The following is an 18705-nucleotide window of genomic DNA, read 5'->3' on the forward strand; positions in this document are numbered from 1 at the left end:
TCACTAAGGCAGCAATCTACCCAACAGACATCCTAGTTCTTAGTGGCTTCATTGTAAGACATACAGATGCACCTTTTACAAGGCTGAGCAAAGAAGGAATACAGGTTACTTGCCTGTGTGGTGCCATGATCCACCAGATCACACATGCATTCAAGTCCTTGAACAACAGGTACAGGTTAGACTCTGTCATAGTACATGTAGGCTTCACCAGAAATGGCCTTAACATGTCCCCTTTGGGTTTCTGAATATTGGCAAAGACATTCTCCTGCTGTAACTTTAGGCAATGCCAACCAGTTAAACCTGCCAACATAAAATAAGTCAAGAAAAATGTGAAGGTGCTACTAATCAATGCTAGGAGTCTAAACAAGAAACTTCGCTGCCTACAAGTCTCCTTACCCTGGAGAACATAGACATCTATGTAGTGACTAATACATGGTTTAAAAAGGCAAAGAGTAATCTAGCTGTGTAGGGCTGTAATGCCTTCCACACTTTTAGATCAGCCACAGTGCAGGAAGGAAAAAAGGTGGAGGTGTTTCGATCTTTATTCAGGAGAGAATCATGTCACGGATGGTAAAACAGTATGATGATGCACTAGAGCTTCATCATGTCCAAATCACCATCAGAAAGGTCCCTTAGTATATATTCACTAGCTATAAAATTCCCCGAAAGCCACAGTGCCTGTTTACAAGAACTAGAGTCACTCAGTATTAAACCCAATACCATTTTCCTAGGTGATTTAAACTACCCAACTATAGACTAGGAAACCTATGGCACCAGTAGTGCACAAGCACAGAGATTCCTGAACGTTGTTAATACAAACATCCTGAATCAAATAGAGTACCCACTAGGAGGAACAACATCTTAGACCTTGTCCTTATTAATATGGGGGCATCTTGCACCATCATATGCGTATCATCACCCCTTGTTAGGTCTGATGATAAAACCATCTTCTTCTAAATAAAATGGAAACCACAGGCTCTTTCCAACATTGATTCATTTAGAAACTTCTCTGTGACAAACTATCTACTCATAAATGATACATTGGCAAACTTCATCTCCTAACCAAACCCAAATAATTCTTCTGAATATGTGGAAATGTACACCATCACACTATATCAGCATGTAAACAGCTGCATAGATACAGCTGTTCCTTGCAGAAACAAGAGCAGGCAAACCTCAGAAATGATGCCCAGTGGAACTGTAATATCAGTATCAGTAAGCTTTACAATGAGAGTAGTGGAATTGTGGCCAAAACTAAGATGGGAAATACACAGAATGATAGAGCTCTTATCATTAAATTAAGCAAACAACTAAGGTGCCTAATTAAATCCACCATAGCCAAGTTTGAGGCAAAATAGCCTCCCAAGCTAAAGGCAATCAAAAGGCCTCTTTTAGTTATGTTTGTAATCTCAGGAGCACAATGCAGCAATGCATTGAGATGATTGTAGACAGCCTACTGGCTGATAAATTATGCTCAAATTTTACCCCTCTCCTCCCATCTGTCTCACAAGAAATACCTGAAACTAGAGTGTCTCCAGCTGTCACACAAGACCAAGCCCTGAAAGCACAATTAGAAGCAAAAATACCACATCATTGGTTACTGACGATATCCCTGCATGCATCATGAATAGCATGAAGCACAATTTACTCATACCCCTAACAGTCTGTTCAACCTCAGCCACCATACAAGTTTTATTCCAAATGAATGGGGAACAGCAACAGTCATCACACTTGCACAAGGGTGGAACTTCAAAAGATCCAGACAATTATAGACCCATACTTCTGACCAGTCCCATATGCAAAGTTATGGAAAGATATAATTAATCACCGAGGATACAGGGAACCTCCAAACACTGGAACTGTCTAATTTCAGATTTGTTAAATGTAGGTCATCTTGCTTACTCAACCTGGTGAACTTTTGTTTGAAAAATTCACTAAAGCAATGGTCGAAGTTAAAATTGTATACACTGCTTACCTTGACCTGGCCAAAGCTTTTGACACAATTCCCCACTCAGGTGTAGTAGAAAAAAATACTAAGCAAACTAGGAATAAACCCATGTCATCCACTGGATTGCCAGTTGTCTCACAGAATGTAGGAGATAACCACAAAAGAAACACAGAAGCCAAAAACACAATAGTCCAGTCTCACAAAATAAGTATAAAAATGTTTTATAAAAAGAAGCATTTATCACCTGTTATATTCAAAGTCACACCACATAGGACCTCAGCCTTAGAATACTCAGAATGGGACCATGGCATTTAATCATAAATGCCACCTCATTTTCTTTTCCTCAGTCAAATCCTCCCCGTGGCCCCCCTAGGGTCTTTAACTATATGTTCTGAAACATAAAACAGAAAAGATTAAATGCCATGGTCCCCCCGGGTTAAATGAAAATCTGTCCATTGGGACCATTCTGAGACTTAGGTCCTGTGGGGTGTGACTTTGAATATAACAGGTGCTAAATAATATGTTTCTGTTTATAAAACGTTTTTATACTTATTTTGTTTAAAATAGTTAGCATTATTATATGTTTTTTACAGGTACAAATGTAAAAAAAAAAATGATCGTGTCAGTGCACAAGGGTGAAAGTCCATAAAATGTTTATTAAATAGATTCCACAAGCGCTTTCACCCTAGCTCAGTTGTAGGGCTTTTTCAAGTGTAAAGACCTACAGGTACAAATGTGTTTTATTAGTGTTGAGTGGTCACATGATTTGTAGAAGGAGGATATTTAAAGATGGTGGCAATGTTTGAAAATGATTTTGATGAAAGCGCTTAATCCTGTATGTTATTTCAGTGTGTTCAACTACTTGGTGTATTAAACTCGTTCTTAATTATTACTGTTGTGGACTGGGTTTGACTCAATTTTGGATTGGACTGTTGTGTTTTTAGAATGTAGAAGATCAAAATAGGGGAAGCTGCCTCCACAAAGAGACCAGTCATCAGTGCAGTTCACCATGGTTTATTGCTAGTGCCTCTCCTGTTTGGTATCTACTTCTCGGAAGTTAAAGCTAATACCAAAGACTGACTAAGTTTGCAGATGCCTGCAAGCTAGGAGTAGTTATTTAATCCACCAAAGACTTAACCATCCTGCAGGAAGGTTTGTCCCAAACAAATTACTGGTGGCAGAATCATGGACAAATAAAATGTCAAAAAAATGCACATCATATACTTTGTGAAGTTGTCTATCCTAGAGAACTACCACATTGACTATACACCCCTAAGAGCTGACTGAGTTGCTTGGGATTTGGGAACTTTTGTGTTCAGTGACCTAATCTCTGACCAACATGTGTCCACTGTAGGAAGGAAATCCATCTCTATTAAGCTGCTCATAAACAAAGGCATTGCTTCTAGGTCCACAGATGTCATTGTCCCCGTTTCCTCAGCCATCATAAGACCAATCATTGACCATACCTGTAGAGTGGTCAAACAGGATGATGTGCTGATGTTCCTCCACATGCAGATCAGCAAAGACAAATATCCCATACCATATCCTGACCAACTGTAGGTTACCCTCCATGATCCAAGGGGCTCAAAATGTATACTTGGACCTACTGGAGATACTTACCATCCAACCTAAAACTCTACTCATGAGAAACTTTAACTAACCACTCTATAGACTGGGAATCCTATACAACCTCAGGTCTACAGGCACAGAGGTTCCTGAACTTCGTAAATGCAACACCCTGACCAAATAGTGAATACGCCCACTAGAGGTTCTAACATACTGGATTTCATGCTTAGAAATAAGGGAGAATTCTGTCCCCCCAGTATTTCATCTTCCCTTGTAAGGTCTAGCAATAAAGCTGACTCCATTGAAATCAACATCAATTCCATAATACCATTAAAATGAGTAAGATGTAGAAACCATTGTAAGGCAAATTACTTTTTATTAAGTGATGGTTTGTCAAAATTCAATGACCCTCCAAACCCCAAGAACACAGCAGCCTGTGCTGAATTGCTGTCAGAAACTGTGTACTGCTGTGTCAGTGGCTGCATAAAGGCTGCTGTACCTACCAGAAAAAATCCTAGGACTAGCCCTAGAAACAAACCACCTTGGAGGCATCTCACATTAGACAGGATGTACAACAAAAGGGGAAAAAAATATATGGCAAAAACCAGGAAGAGTAATTCCCATAAAAATAAAAAAAAACTCTCTCATCAAACTAAATAGGCAACTAAGAAGGCTAATTAGGTCACTTTGAGGTTAAGATAGCCTCCCAGGTGAAATACTACCATAAGGCCTTCTTCAGTTATGCCATAAACTTAAAGGGCAACACAAAGCAATGTGGTGAACTGATGGTTAATGGTACCACATTCACCGAGCCTAATGATATAACAAACCTTTTAGTATTCAAATTAATTTCTAACTTTACCCCCCTTCCACCTCCCTTGCCACCCCCCCAAAAATACTCCCAAACATAACCCCTCCAACTATATCTAGGGAGTGTGTACTGGTTGTGATCGCTATAGCCAAGACATGGCCTCAGTGGGCCCTGATAGCATCACAGGATGCCTCTTGAATGGTGTAAAATATTACTTATCAGGAGCCCCGTAGTCATTATTTAGCTATAGTCTTAAAACAGATTTTGTGCCACATGAATAGAGGACTGCAATGGTTATCCTCCTTCATGAGGGAGGACCTTTAACGGATCCTGGAAACTGCAAACCCATTAGCCTGACTGGCTTTATTTACAAAGTCATGGAAAAAAAATCCATGGAAATTTTCAACAAGGACACAGGAAACTTCCAGACACTGGAACCACTCCTGTTTAGCTTTGTCAGAGGAACGTCATGATTACTGAATCTGGTGGACTTCTTTGAAAAGATCACTAAGGTAATGGATGAGGGGAAAACTGTGCATACAGTGAACCTAGATTTGGCTAAGACATTTGCTACAATACCTGACTTGGGCATTGTCAACAAAAGTATGGAACTAGGTATAAACCCCTAGTTGGCTCACTGTTAGGACAAAGGAGGTTAGAATCAGTGAGACCACCTCCACCTTCACAAAGAGGCCTTTTACCAGTGGAGTCCCAGGGCTCTGTGCTAAGTCTGCACTTCTTTGGCGTCTACTTCTTGGATGTCAAAGTCAATGTCAAAGGCCTCTGGCTAACCAAGTTCACAGTTGATTGCAAACTGAGAGCAGTCATTGAATTCCCTCAAGATGAGAACATCCTTCAGGAAGATCTAACATAGACAAACACTTGGTGCCAAAGCCATGGCTTAAAACTCAATACCAGGAAATACGTTGTAGTACCTTTTGGGAAGCTGGCCACCCAGGTAACATCATCATCAAAAAGTACCCCTGAAAGTCGATTCGTTAGTTAAGGATCTGGGAACTCATGTAGACAGAAACCTAGACTTCAACCAGCATATCTCCAAGATAGTAATAAAATCCTTCTATATTACTCAACTTACAAACAAGGGCAAGGCATCTAGGTCTAGAGATGTCATCATACCACTGTACTCGGCCCTCATCAGACCCATCATAGAGTATAATGCCCCCGACCAGACACATTCAGCAATTGTAATGCCTACAAAAGTTCCTTACAAAAAGAAAGCAGAGAATAAACAGTGTCCTATGTTGATTGGCTTAAAGCCCTATCTCTTTACTTGGTGTCATACAGACTTTTGAGAGGTGATCTTTGCTTGGCATAGAAGGTGTCCCTGGACACGGTTTTGATGAACCTTTTGCACATCCGGAAGACAAACAGCATCAGAATTGCTAGATAAAAATTCTTAAATTTTGCTTGCAACATAAAAACACATGTTGAAGAGACAGATTCTTTTCTCAGTGAATTTCCATTGTCTGGAACAAGATCCCCATCCATTTGAAGTAGAGTTCCTTCCTACCCCTATTTAAGCACAACTTAGACCAGTGGATCGGTAATCAGAAATTCACCCCTGGTCTGGTGCCTGTGTTTCTGATGGACAGAGGCAGTCAGTAAGTTACCTCCTACATAAATCAAATTTGTGGGTCACATTTGGATTGCATGGCCTAGTGGTCGTTAGTTAAGTATACATCTATGAGCCTATGAAGTCCCCTTTGGCACGCATCTGTCTAGAAACATGCAACAACTGGAACACCCACATAGATACCTTACAAATAGGATACAAGGCATAAACAAGACGTTCATCGTGTTTCACTGTTGCAGTCATCACTGTAGGGTTCTTCCTGCCGGCAGGCAGCCCTCGGTCGGCCAGAATACCAAAGTCTGGGTCCGGCGTCGGCTGTTCAGTCATGCTCTCTGACGTCAGAGCACCAGGAGTACAAAGCTGCCAGCCGACGCCATGTTCTCCAGTCTTTCTTGCCGTGCGGTGGAAGCAGTTCACAAGTGCCGGTCGGCTGACTCCTGATATTTTTCGTTCTTCATTCCGAAGACTTTCTTCTTCTTCTCAAAGCTAAGTACCCCGTTGAGGAAACTTTTTTCTTGCTCCAGTCCGATGTCAGAAAAAGTTAATAATTGTATTTCTTGTGGGAAGCAAATACCTCATAAGGATTTCCACTCTTACTGTATTCCTTGTTTAGGCCCTGACCACGACGTAGCTAGTTGTCGGTTTTGTGCTAGATCTAACCAACGTACTATTAAGCGGAGATACGATTTTGCTTTTCACTACTTTGGCAGGCGATTTAATTACAATATGTCATCGGACTCGCTTCCGACTACCGGAGTTCACAAACGACGCAAGGATAAGGACAGGCCTCCGAGGTCCAAATCAGACGACGGTTTACAAGTAGAGCCAGCTACAGGTTCGGCCGTCATCAGTGAGGCGCTTTTGCAGCCCCTGTCGTTGGCAATTACAGAACCGATTGCCATAACGGACTCCCACGAGGAGCCAACTAGGCCTTTGAGTACTACAGCTGCGGGACCTTCGGACAATGCTCCCTCGGATGGGTCCGGAGCCGCTGTGCAGATACCAGCTTCCGAGGGGGTTTTCAGGCCTACACAGCTTCAAATAAAGACAAAGCCAAAGACAAAGGCGAAGACTCCTTCTAAATCAAAGACTCTAGCCCAGGCCACTTCTGATCCGGGACCCAAGTCTCAGAAACAAATGCTTAAAATGGAGGAAGACTTACTAACTATGATTAGTGGTTCACATCCCCCTCCAGACAAAAGGCCAAGGCAAGAATTGGATTATGAATCCTCTGATCAGGCATCTATTTCTTCAGTGTCTTCCTCTGAACAGGAATATACTTTTCCTCCTTATGAGGATTCCGATGCTGAGGAATCCATTCCTTCAGCTCCTCCCCCAGAGGATTTTTCTTTTGGGGAAACTTTACATGACATGAGGGAACATTTTCACTGGGAAGGACAGGAGTACTCTGAATCTAAGAGAAGGCTTAGGGATTTCCTTTTTCTTCCCCAACACAGACCCCTGGCTATTCCTCCTATTTTGGATGTTGTGGATGATGTTTTTTCTGAGGCTAATTTAACTCCTGACTCCTCTCCTCCAGCTCCTGCAAAGCCTGACAGATATTACAGGGTCCCTGACTCCCACCAGTTTCTTTATAAAAATCCTGTTGCTGATCCAGAAACCATTTCTCAGGGTCTGAAAAACACAAAATCCACTGGAGTCACCACACGGAGATAGTCACTGATGTAGGAAGCTTCTTTATTTAGAACAAAAACACACAAGCGCTTTCACGTAGCTATACTACGCTTCTTCAGGTGTAATAAACATTGAAAAAAGCAAGCTTTTATACAAAAAACTTTTGGCGCTCAAAATGATAAATTAAACACTGATTAGATAATTGCTAGCACACAATCAATTCCCTACATGTCCTTATTTAAAGAGACAATGCTATAAAAGTTAAAAACAAATAAAAACAGTTTAAAAGTTATGGCAAAAATACCTTAAACAAACCGTGTTAAAATAAGGCAGCAAAACCTATCATTGTGGCAGTCTAAGTCGGCTGAGGCTCTCACCTCACAGCGCTAAGAAACCTTGCAAGACCATAACCAAAACACAAGGCATAAGATAGAGAACACCATTCTCCAACTGAAAACATACCATATTCCTATTTGCAAATACAGCCAGGACATATTCCACGACTCCCACTGGAGTCGCTAACTAAACACATACTTATTTCCTTTAAAACATAGACTCCGGTAAATAAACAAACCCTATGTGCTATCTCACATCCATACCTAATCTAAAAAATCTACAGCTCAAACAGTACAAACAATGCGGCATATAGCAGTCCAAGAGTAAGAGACAACATATTTATTATTGCTGTTTAAAGGTACAAAGCATAAATTATATTATGCGACTGTTGGCGTGTTTGAAAACATCTACGCCAACATAATGTCAGCTGATACTAACCATAATTGAAACTGCATATGCGTCCTGTTCGTACCTCATATCTCACATTGGATACGCCAACAGCATACACATAGCCCCCAAAGCAAGGTCACAAAAAATACAGACATGTATAACAAAATGTCCCGCGACCATGTGCGATGCAAAACACATTTGCAAATGCAGACAAAGCAGCAAATAACGGTCCGGGAGTAAAAAACATCCTACTCACAACAACGACTAGCAAGCACAAGAGACGCAGTCTGTCTAGCATCCACTGACGTAAAACAAAACAACTACCCCAATGCAATTCCGGTAAATATCGGTCCCATCGAACATCAAAACCTACAGAACTGTATTAAAGAACCATCAGTGAAGGACTGATACAGGGCGTATGAAAAATATATGGTACGAGAAACAACGAACAAATCACAAATAGTGACCCACTCACCTCTACAAATTGCAGGCGCTAAAATATTCCAACAAACAACTAATGACAGGTATTCAAACAACTTCCGTTAGCAGAATGCCAACAGACACAACATCTGTCAAAAACCAGGATCTGAGCTAAAACTCAAAGGTCCAAAAGACCTAATTGTAATAAAAACAAAAAATACAAATGATATATAAAAAATTTTTTTAAACTATGTAATATACGTGCTGGATTAACAATTACTAAACTGAAGGGGGACAGCTTTCTATCTCCTTTAACATAGCATAATGCGTTAAAGGGCTAGTGGACATAGCTATGATAAAACTACAAACGTCCAATCTCAACCAGGCAATGGACACACACTAAAAGCCAAAGTGCAAGGTATGCAACAATACTAAATAAGGTTAAAAGGTAGATAGCATTGTATACATCAAGCTAAGGGCCTGCTCAAATGTACTAGGAGATGAGACAAAAATGAATATAAAAAAAAAACCACTGCCAGGCATATATAGTGCCACAAACTTCCCTAGTATCATGTACGAACCCTAACACAAGTATACAAAACTGAATGTCTGAAGACAAGACAAAAAAATCAGTCTATATCAAACTGATAGTTTACCTATGACATATTAATTAAAAAAATGTGACCGTGAGACAAGAACACAGTCCACTTAAAACTTGAAAAGCTCTATGGATCCAGAACTGGAGAAGGGAAGACTAACAAGGAATCAGGCAGAAAAACAGGTCTAGAAGACATAAACAATACTCAAACCAGTTTTTGGACTAATTTCTCAGGGTCCTAAGGGTGTTAAGGCCACCTCTGCTAAAAACCCTATTCCGTCAGATAAGGATTCTAGAGCTTTGGCGAGATGGGGCAAAAAAGTGTACACTTCAGCTACTTTATCCATTAGGGCTTTAAATTTCATATGCTGAAATATCAGCAATTTCTGCTGTCTGTTATGAAACAAAAGCTAGGTACCATTTCAGCTTGTGCAGATAATAAGGAACTACACGATTTGCTACATGCTACTGAGCAGGTAGGGAAGCATGGCTGATACTGTGGTTTTGATGCCTTGGAGGCTTCATGCAGGGCGGCTGCCACTGGCACAGTCATTAGAAGACATGCTTGGTTAAAGGAACAAAACTTGCCTGATCAAGTGAAAGCAAAGTTACTGGATGCCCCTGTTCAGCATAATGTTTTGTTTGGTTCTAAGGCTGAAGAGGTGATAAAGAAAATGGAGGATAAGGCAAAATCCATGCAAACGGTTAAGGATTTCTTACAAGTTCAGCCCCCAAGATTTAGCAGAAATTGGCCAACAAAAAATTGGTCCTTTCCCAGGTCGGACAGGCCTCAGAGGGGTAGATACAGGCGCTCCAGAGGGAGGGCCCAAGCACAGACCTCTTACAGACCTAGACAGTGGAGTGTTTCCACCCCCAGGGGTGGAGAGGACAGGCCTCAATCTTACAGAAAACAGACTCAATGACTGCCCCTGCATGGCTCCAGGAACCTCTCTCCTGGAAGCCCCTCTAGGAGGAAAACTCTCTCTTTTTCACCAAAATTGGACTTACATAACCCAAGACAAGTGGGTTCTGGATGTAGTTTCAAGAGGTTACAAATTCCATTTTCATACCTTGCCAAGACCAAACGGATGGCCAGACCTACCAAAACACCAATGGGCAGAGGCATTAAACCAGGTGGGATCCCTCGTGGCTATGAGGGCCATAGAACTAGTTCCACAATCAGAGACGGGACAAGGCTTTTACTCAAGGCTCTTTCTAGTTCCCAGAAAACAAAATTCCTGGAGACCCATCCTGGATCTGTCAGTATTAAATACTTTCTTGGAGATACCAAAGTTCAAGATGCTTACTCTGCAGCAGCTCCTGCCAATGTTGAGCAAAGATTCATGGATGGTGACATTGGATTTAAAAGAGGCTTACCTACACATCCCCATCAGACAGGAGTGCAGAAAATATCTCAGGTTCAAGGCCGGCTCGAAACACTACCAATTCTTTGTGCTGCCCTTTGGCTTGTCTACTGCGCCCAGGATCTTCACCAAGTGCCTGGCACCAGTAGTAGCTTACTGCAGGCTCAAGGGAATTCAAATTTACCCTTATCTGGACGACTGCCTTATTCAAGCAGACAGCAAGGATGTCCTACTCCAGCACCTGGAATTTGTTCAAAATCTACTCAAGTACCTGGGATTCACTGTGAACATAAAAAAGTCAAATTTGACTCCCATACAACAGATACATTTTCTGGGTGCTCTTCTAAACACAACAACCCAGATGGCATTCCTGACATCCGTAAAACAACTTCAGCTGGCTTCAACTTCCAAAACCCTGGCGTTAATGTCTCAGCTAACTGCAAGGAAATTCCTGCAGGCTTTGGGTTACATGGCCTCCTGCATCCTTCTCATACCATGTGCAAGACTGCATATGAGAAAAATACAGTGGTATCTAAAACGTGTATGGTCCCAGCATTGCCACAGTCTAGACACACAGATGGCTGTCTTGCCTTGCCTACAAAAGGAATTCTATTGGTGGGCCATGGCATGTCTTCAAAACAAAGGGAAAGCCTTCAGTCTACCTCCAGCCAACCAAGTGTTAACCACGGACGCCTCGGATTACGCATGGAGAGCTCACTTGCAGAGAAAAGGCCTGCAAGGTTTTTGGACAGAGGATCAGAAGCACCTACATATCAATTTAAAAGAAATGTTAGCTGTACAGAATGCCCTCTTGGCTTTCAGGGATCTTCTACAGCCAGGACAACTGCTGATACGGACAGACAACACCACAGTTATGTGATACATAAACAAGCAAGGGGGTTCACACTCCTACCCCCTTTGCAGACTAGCCATGGCTCTATGGAACACAGCTCTAGCTTGCAAAGTGGACCTACAAGCTCAGTTCCTGCCAGGGAAACAAAATATTCTGGCAGACAGCCTGAGCAGGAACTTGTCAGACCCACATGAGTGGATGCTAGACACCCAAATATTCAAGATGATTACAGAAGCCTGGGGCTGCCCGGACATAGATCTATTTGCCAAGATGATTTTACTGGCCCCAAATGGGCCTCACCAATTTTGGTACTCAACACTGATGAATCTATCCCAGGAGCCTCCTTGGAGTCTACCTCAGATTCCAAATCTTTTGTCCCAACACCAGGGCCAGGTTCTGCACTCTCATATCAAAACTCTCAACCTGGCAGCCTGGCGTATTCAGGGCCTATGATTAATCCTAATCTTCCCAAACAGGTCATGGATGTCATCTTAGAAGCCAGACGGCCTAGCACTAGAAAATCTTATGAGGGTAAATGGAAGAGATTTTGCACCTGGATGCATGCTCAGAATTCGGATCCTCTCATTCCTAAGATTCCATTGATTTTACATTACCTGACAGACATGTTACATACGGGTTTATCCTTTTCCTCCATAAAAATACATGCCTCATCTATCTCTGCACATTATAATACAGATCCTCCAATCTTTTCGCATCCACTTCTGAAACAATATCTCAGAGGAGCAAAGAATTTAAGGCCCCCAAGGACACCACCCATACCTGCCTGGGACCTCAACTATGTTCTGGAAAAACTTACTCTGCCTCCTTTTGAGCCTGCTGCCACATCTGATATTAAGTATTTATCATGGAAGACAGCTATCCTACTGGCTGTGACTTCAGCCAGGAGAGTCTCGGAGTTACAAGCTCTCATGGCTGTGGAACCTTATATTATTTTTCATCAAGACAGGGTCTCTTTAAGAACTAATCCTACCTTCATGCCTAAAGTGGTTTCTAAAGTGGCTTTCAACCAAACTATTCACCTGCCAACCTTTTTCACTAATCCTCAAAATAAGGGGGAAAGGATCTTGCATTCCTTGGACGTGCACAGGCAGCTTCGTTTTTACCTGGACAGAACCAAGGATATCAGGAAAACAGATCAATTGTTTGTTTCCTATGCAGCAAATTCCGAAGGCAAAGCTATTTCAAAACAGACCATTTCTAAATGGATTGCTCATGGAATCAGATTTTGTTACTCTCATCATGGAAAGCAAATCCCAGGAAAAATTAGGACTCACTCTACCAGAGCTGCTGCCTTTCTCAGGGGTGTACCTACCAAAGATATTTTGGAAGCTGCAACTTGGAGTTCAGTGCATACTTTCTCTAAGCACTATAATCTCCCTCTTTATTCTAAGTCTAGGGCAGGCTTTGCTTCTGCAGTCTTGCAGGGCCTTCTAGCCACCCCTTCTACTCTATAACTACCACCCTTTATTTCAGCTTTGGGATTCAACCCTACAGTGATGACTGCAACAGTGAAACACGATGAACATAGTACAGTTGTGTACACTTACCATAAATGTAGATGTTCGAGTGTCTTCACTGTTGCAGTCTGGGTTACCCACCCTCCTGTCCCCTCTTATACTTTCATTAGTGTGGTTTCCTACTTCAACCTTCTTCTGAGGTGTATTTGCTACAGGGTATGGGGTTTGTTGTATGTTACATTTTTGTTTTACTATTAGCCTTCACTTTTGGGCACCTGACATCTGGGGCAAGAAAAACTGGAGAACATGGTGTCGGCTGGCAGCTTTGTACTCCTGGCGCTCTGACGTCAGAGAGCATGACTGAACAGCCGACGCCGGACCCAGACTTTGTGATTCTGGCCGACCGAGGGCTGCCTGCCGGCAGGAAGAACCCTACAGTGATGACTGCAACAGTGAAGACACTCGAACATCTACATTTATGGTAAGTGTACACAACTGTACTTTCCCCTACATGGACTGCCTAACAGACTATACTCGGGTTCTTATGAACTGCTAAGAGATGACCTGTATCTGTCATTTAAGGCATCCTCTGACCAAGTACTGATGGACTTACTACACATCAGCATTTCAAATGTCATTAGAAGTGTTCGGTCCAATGATCTAAACCTTTCCTCAACACTAACAAAATGGTTTGGAGGGATAGGTGTATCTCACAGAGTGTACCTACCACTGCTCTGGAACAAACTCCCCATCCATGTAAAACAAAGAGCATCCTTGTCCGTATTGAAGCTCAGTGTGGATCTGTGGATGGGAAACAGAAAACATACCCCAAAGCTGCCCCCTGTACTACTTACTAATGGATGGAGGCAGCTCCTAAATGCTTTATTCTACATTTTGGGCCATTATAATTGTATATGTGGTATGATCCCAGTTGTTATCAGTAGGGGTAATATAAATATAGACCTTAGAATGGGTAAGGTTAATCTAAACACCAAATGGGATAGCTTAATCCAAGCAAGATATGGAAAAGGTGGCTAGGCTTAAAACGACTTGCAAGGGTAGTTAGCCTAGTTCCAACCTATGGATACAGCCCACCAGAGTAGCTCTTTAGAACAGTTCCATTTTATTTTGTCAGATGTCTTTTTTAACATCTTCATAGCCATCTTCCACTCTATAAAACATCTTTAATGCAATGGAATACATATCTTCATTTTCACTTCTTTTCTGCTTTTTATATCTCATTATGTTGACTGTTAATGTTATACCTCTCTGGTAATACTGTATAAACACTGCATAACAAATTGTTTTGACTGAGAATGCTTTTTTAAATACTGTCTTCAGTGCCGTTAGCTCACTATAGATTGAGATGTTGTCTTACTGTACATTTCTGATTGATATTCTTGTAAAAAGTGACATGATTTTTGCTTCATACTTAGTTATTTGTTGTTGGCATACTTTTTCTGTACTGAGTTTACTCACAGTTTAAGGGTCCCCTGCTAAACCTAATTTTTTTGCTGTTTTTGCCGTCACTGTCTGTCAATTATTGACCCCCTCCTGGCTAATCATTCCATTTGTTCTCCATTACAAGGGCGATGGTCAATTAGGAAGAGTTATTATTTAAGTAGCCATCAGGAGTTGTTCAAAATCTGTGTTTTTTTAGCCTTATCACTTGCACACAAAGTGTAGAAGAGTGACATACTTCTGGGGGGTTGTTATTGTATATCTCCACTTCTGCAGGGTTGTTATTGTATATCTCCACTTCTGCAGGGTTGTTATTGTATATCTCTACTTCTGCAGGGTTGCTATTGTATATCTCCACTTCTCCAGGGTTGTTGTTGTATATCTCCACTTCTGCAGGGTTTTTATTGTATATCTCCACTTCTGCAGGGTTGTTATTGTATATCTCCACTTCTGTAGAGTTGTTAGTGTACATCTCCACTTCTGCTGCTCCTCTTCCAAAGAATGAATGGTGGTTTCCCTTGCTCTCCACCAGGGAAATCTCATCAGAATTGTGCGCCCATATGTGTGTATAACCCTCACCACCCTTTGGGAGAGGCAAGTGGGACATGCCCCTTTTGTCTTTCCCTTCTCTGGTTGGCTTCTCCAGTGCCATGGCTACTGATTGAACCTGAGTCACCTGTGTCACAATCAGGGCCCCATCCCTGTGTACAACAGAGCCAGGCAATCTGTCTTCTACTTAACAGGTTCATAGGTAAGTACAAGGCTAGCTGCTCTTGCAGGCCATTTTAAGCCAAGCCAATTTCCCTTTTTGTGCTCAAATTAACCTATCCCATTTGGTTAGAGATTGACCTTACCCATGCCATGGTTTACAATTATATATTGCCCCTGATGAGAATAACTAGGCTCATACCATAGATAATTTGAGGGGACCTATGCATGTAGTAAAGCATTTTGGAGCTGCCTCTATTCGTTAGTAGTAGTAATCTACTAGTGATTAATTTGACTGTCCTTAATACAGAATGCATTGCAGATCATAATCAGTCACCTACCCTGTTCCTTCTAACTCATATTAGAATTGCTGTACTCCTGTCCATGTTTTGTGGAGTTCCCCACAGTGTTTCCCTGTCTCAGCACTGAAATAAATGCTTATAATGCACATATTTTTCTGTAGGACATTTCTGATAGGCTTTCTGAGCAATGGTGAAACCAGTAACAAATCAGAACCAAAATTCTAAAAAAATATGTCAGCATGTGCTAAAGCTTTCTCGGAAATAATTAAAGAAAATATTTACTTATTGTAAAACTCTGCATAATTATTACATTAATCAACTCTTCAGCTAAGTCTAGATGTTAGCGTTTTTTCCCCAAAGCCTTGCTGTTGATGTACTGCATTCTCTTCAAACCTTTTGTTTGTGTGAATTAGGAGCTATGTCAATATTTGTTTGTTCGGAAGCATAGCCATGCCGGTACCATGAAGCAGTGCCCCACCCCTCCAGAACTTCAGGTGAAGAGCAAAGTAAATAAATAAAATAAAATAAAAATAAAATAAAAACTCTTTACTATGCCTGTATTAAGCCAATCTAGTGATCAGCTTATTACAGATCCTCGGCCTTCTATTGCCACCAACCAGGTGGCCAGATGCATAACTCAATCTTCTCACTCCTGCCCAGCCATTCAGGTCCCATTTTATGCCTTGCCCCTGACTCTCCCCCTTTTATTAAAATAAATAAATAAGAATTTCTTCTTATAAACTGTTGCAAACTGCTTGCTGTGGAGCGCTACAGTACTCATGTTTTAATTAAAAACAACAAAAAAGGATCTTCTTATAAATTGCAGCAAACTGCTTGCTACAAATTTAGCAAACAGTTGCTACAGTTTATACCCTGCATGCATGGAGCACTTCAGAGCTCAGGTTTTAGTTAAAAAAACAGATTTTTTCTAACTTTTAAACTGTAGCGAACTGTTTGCTACAGTGTAACAAGCAGCTACAGTGTACACCACACACGGAGCACTACAGCACTCATGTTTGACTGCAAATGCAGTACTGGCATTTAAAAGATAGTATTGCATTAAAGGAATAGAGCTCAAAATTGGCTCATCATGCCCCCAACACTTTGTACCCAGGGCAGTTGCCCCTTTCACCCTGCCTTATCCACGACACTGTCTTTGTTTACAGATTGGGTGTTTATGAACCCCAACTGCCACAGAGGATTTTGTTTTTGCTTCATCTTTGTTAAAAATTGTGCAGTAGGAGGGACATGTATTATTGCTCCATAAATTCTGCTGCCAAACTACTCCTAACTGGTGTTAAGAGCTACAGTCACATGAGGTATTACTATTGGTAAACATTCCTTTGTGAAAGGGATACGGGATGAAGGGATGAACTTTTCTCCTGAAAGTATAGGGTGTCTAAATATTGCAGTCAGTAATGAAATGTTTACTTAACATGTTTTGACTACGGAGAAACAAAGTTTCCAGTACTTTTCCGTTATGGGGCAACAGTTCTAATGAGCGCTTGGAATCTTAGCAGGTGCTCACAATGTTCGTACACAGCCTTTCTTCTGTTATGCCCTGAATCAAAGTTGTGGCTTTTTCTGATAAAAGTGCAAGGACTGCACTAGTCACAAAATAATGCTCTGTATAACAGACACTTTTCTTCCATTTTCCAAAGACAGCTGTTAACACTGTCCTTATTAATTTCAATATAAAATCACCCATTATCACGAACCTGGTATCTTGTTCCGTCTTTTTCGTGATTCTGAGGTAAGAGACTGAAACTCTAATGTTTGCAATTGGATTCTGAAGTATGTTTCCTGGGATCCGCATTCTGTGTGGTCTTGTCCTGAAATAAGTAGCTAAACGGTTGAGAAAGACATTTGAGAAGATTTTACTTATACAACTCTCAGCTATCCCTATTTTTCAGCGATGTTCTTGATTTTGACTCAGAATGTTGCTCTTCTCCACCCTAAAACTGAGACCCAACTTGAGGAAAGGTGGTGAATCACACTCAAATAGTAATGGCATAAGTTATATTTAAAGAGTTTTGTCTGCTTCAGAAAATACAACTTAATTCAAATCCCTTTATTGTGTTAATAGAGCCAATGTTTAAAACGTGTCCTTGATGTTGGCTTTTGTCCACGCTTACTTTTACCTTTGTCTCTGATTCAGGAGGTGAGAAATTAACAGCAAAGAAAAAGTGTGCTTTTCTGACCTCATAAGTGGATTGCACCTCCTCAAAACTAACAAAAAGAACCACCACTGCCTCTTCATGGCAGCACAGATGTTTCTTAAAAAAAAAAACAGCTGTGCGATCATTGCCTGCACATGCTAGCACGTTAAAACTGTTGCCCCGATAACAGAAAAGTACCAAGTTTCCCAATATAAATGGTACTGTTGCCCTTCCTTGGTTATTTATTGCATCCATGCTAGGGGCAATACCTGCCTTCCTATGTGCCTACATATTGAGCTAGGGTATGCCTCGAGTTACTGTTAACATGGTCATGGACATGAGCTGACAGACCTCACAACTGCTCCTATACGAAGAGCTTAGGTTACCCAATCTGAGAAATGTAACTTGCAGTAAGAAGTAAACGGAAGAGGAAGGTTAAAACAATGTTAGATTACCGTAGTCATCATTTTTGAAGAGAACATGAACAATGCAAAACATGCAGATCTGTACCGTTATTATGATTTATGAACACGTTTTATACCACCGCTAGTTTGTCACTCAGTACTTCCCAAGGTAATAGAAATACATTAAAAGGAAAAGTAATTCTTCACTCTGATTCAGACGACTATAAAATATAATCAGCACACCTCCCACTCAGTATGGTAGTGGCATGAGTCAAAGATTAAATTAAAATTAAAGAAGAATAGAAGAAAAAGAAGAACATAACATTTTCTGTGTTATTCTTAGTGATTGCCTCCCTGCATGCAGCATTCAGTGATGCACTGTCTCTCTTTATTTGTTTGTTTAATGCCCACATGAATTGCTTTAAGTTTTGTGATCCTTGTAGTTTTATCATAGCTGGCCTCATACTTTTTATTCTAAGAGATGCTAGAGAACTAAAACTTATTAATGAGTTATCTTTGCTGTTATTAGTATCTTGATACAGAACAAAATCTGTCATAGGTTCATATATCGGCCCTGGGGCCTTTATAAGCCTAGCCAAAACAATTCCCTGGCTTTCGCCACTCAAGAAAGTTGTTTTCCTGCATCCCTGTCTAGCAGAGCCACAGAAGTGATCCCCA

At 41.1% G+C, this 18705-nt stretch overlaps 2 protein-coding genes across 2 annotated transcripts in view; one reads left to right on the top strand and one right to left on the bottom strand.

The window, feature by feature from the left end:
• The window catches only part of LOC122817301 (proteasome subunit beta type-6-like), a 39503-nt gene extending 24577 nt beyond the window's left edge, over positions 1 to 14926 (bottom strand). Inside the window, exon 1 of the mRNA XM_044090527.1 lies at positions 14693 to 14926. Coding sequence (XP_043946462.1) covers positions 14693 to 14926 — 234 coding nt within the window. The remainder of the gene's footprint in view (positions 1 to 14692) is intronic.
• TMEM130 (transmembrane protein 130) overlaps positions 1 to 18705 on the top strand; it is a 528437-nt gene that overhangs the window by 266811 nt on the left and 242921 nt on the right. The window lies entirely within an intron of this gene.

Source organism: Protopterus annectens, chromosome 12.part0, assembly GCF_019279795.1.
Source record: "Protopterus annectens isolate FY-2018-M chromosome 12.part0, PAN1.0, whole genome shotgun sequence".
NCBI classification, from domain to species: domain Eukaryota; kingdom Metazoa; phylum Chordata; order Ceratodontiformes; family Protopteridae; genus Protopterus; species Protopterus annectens.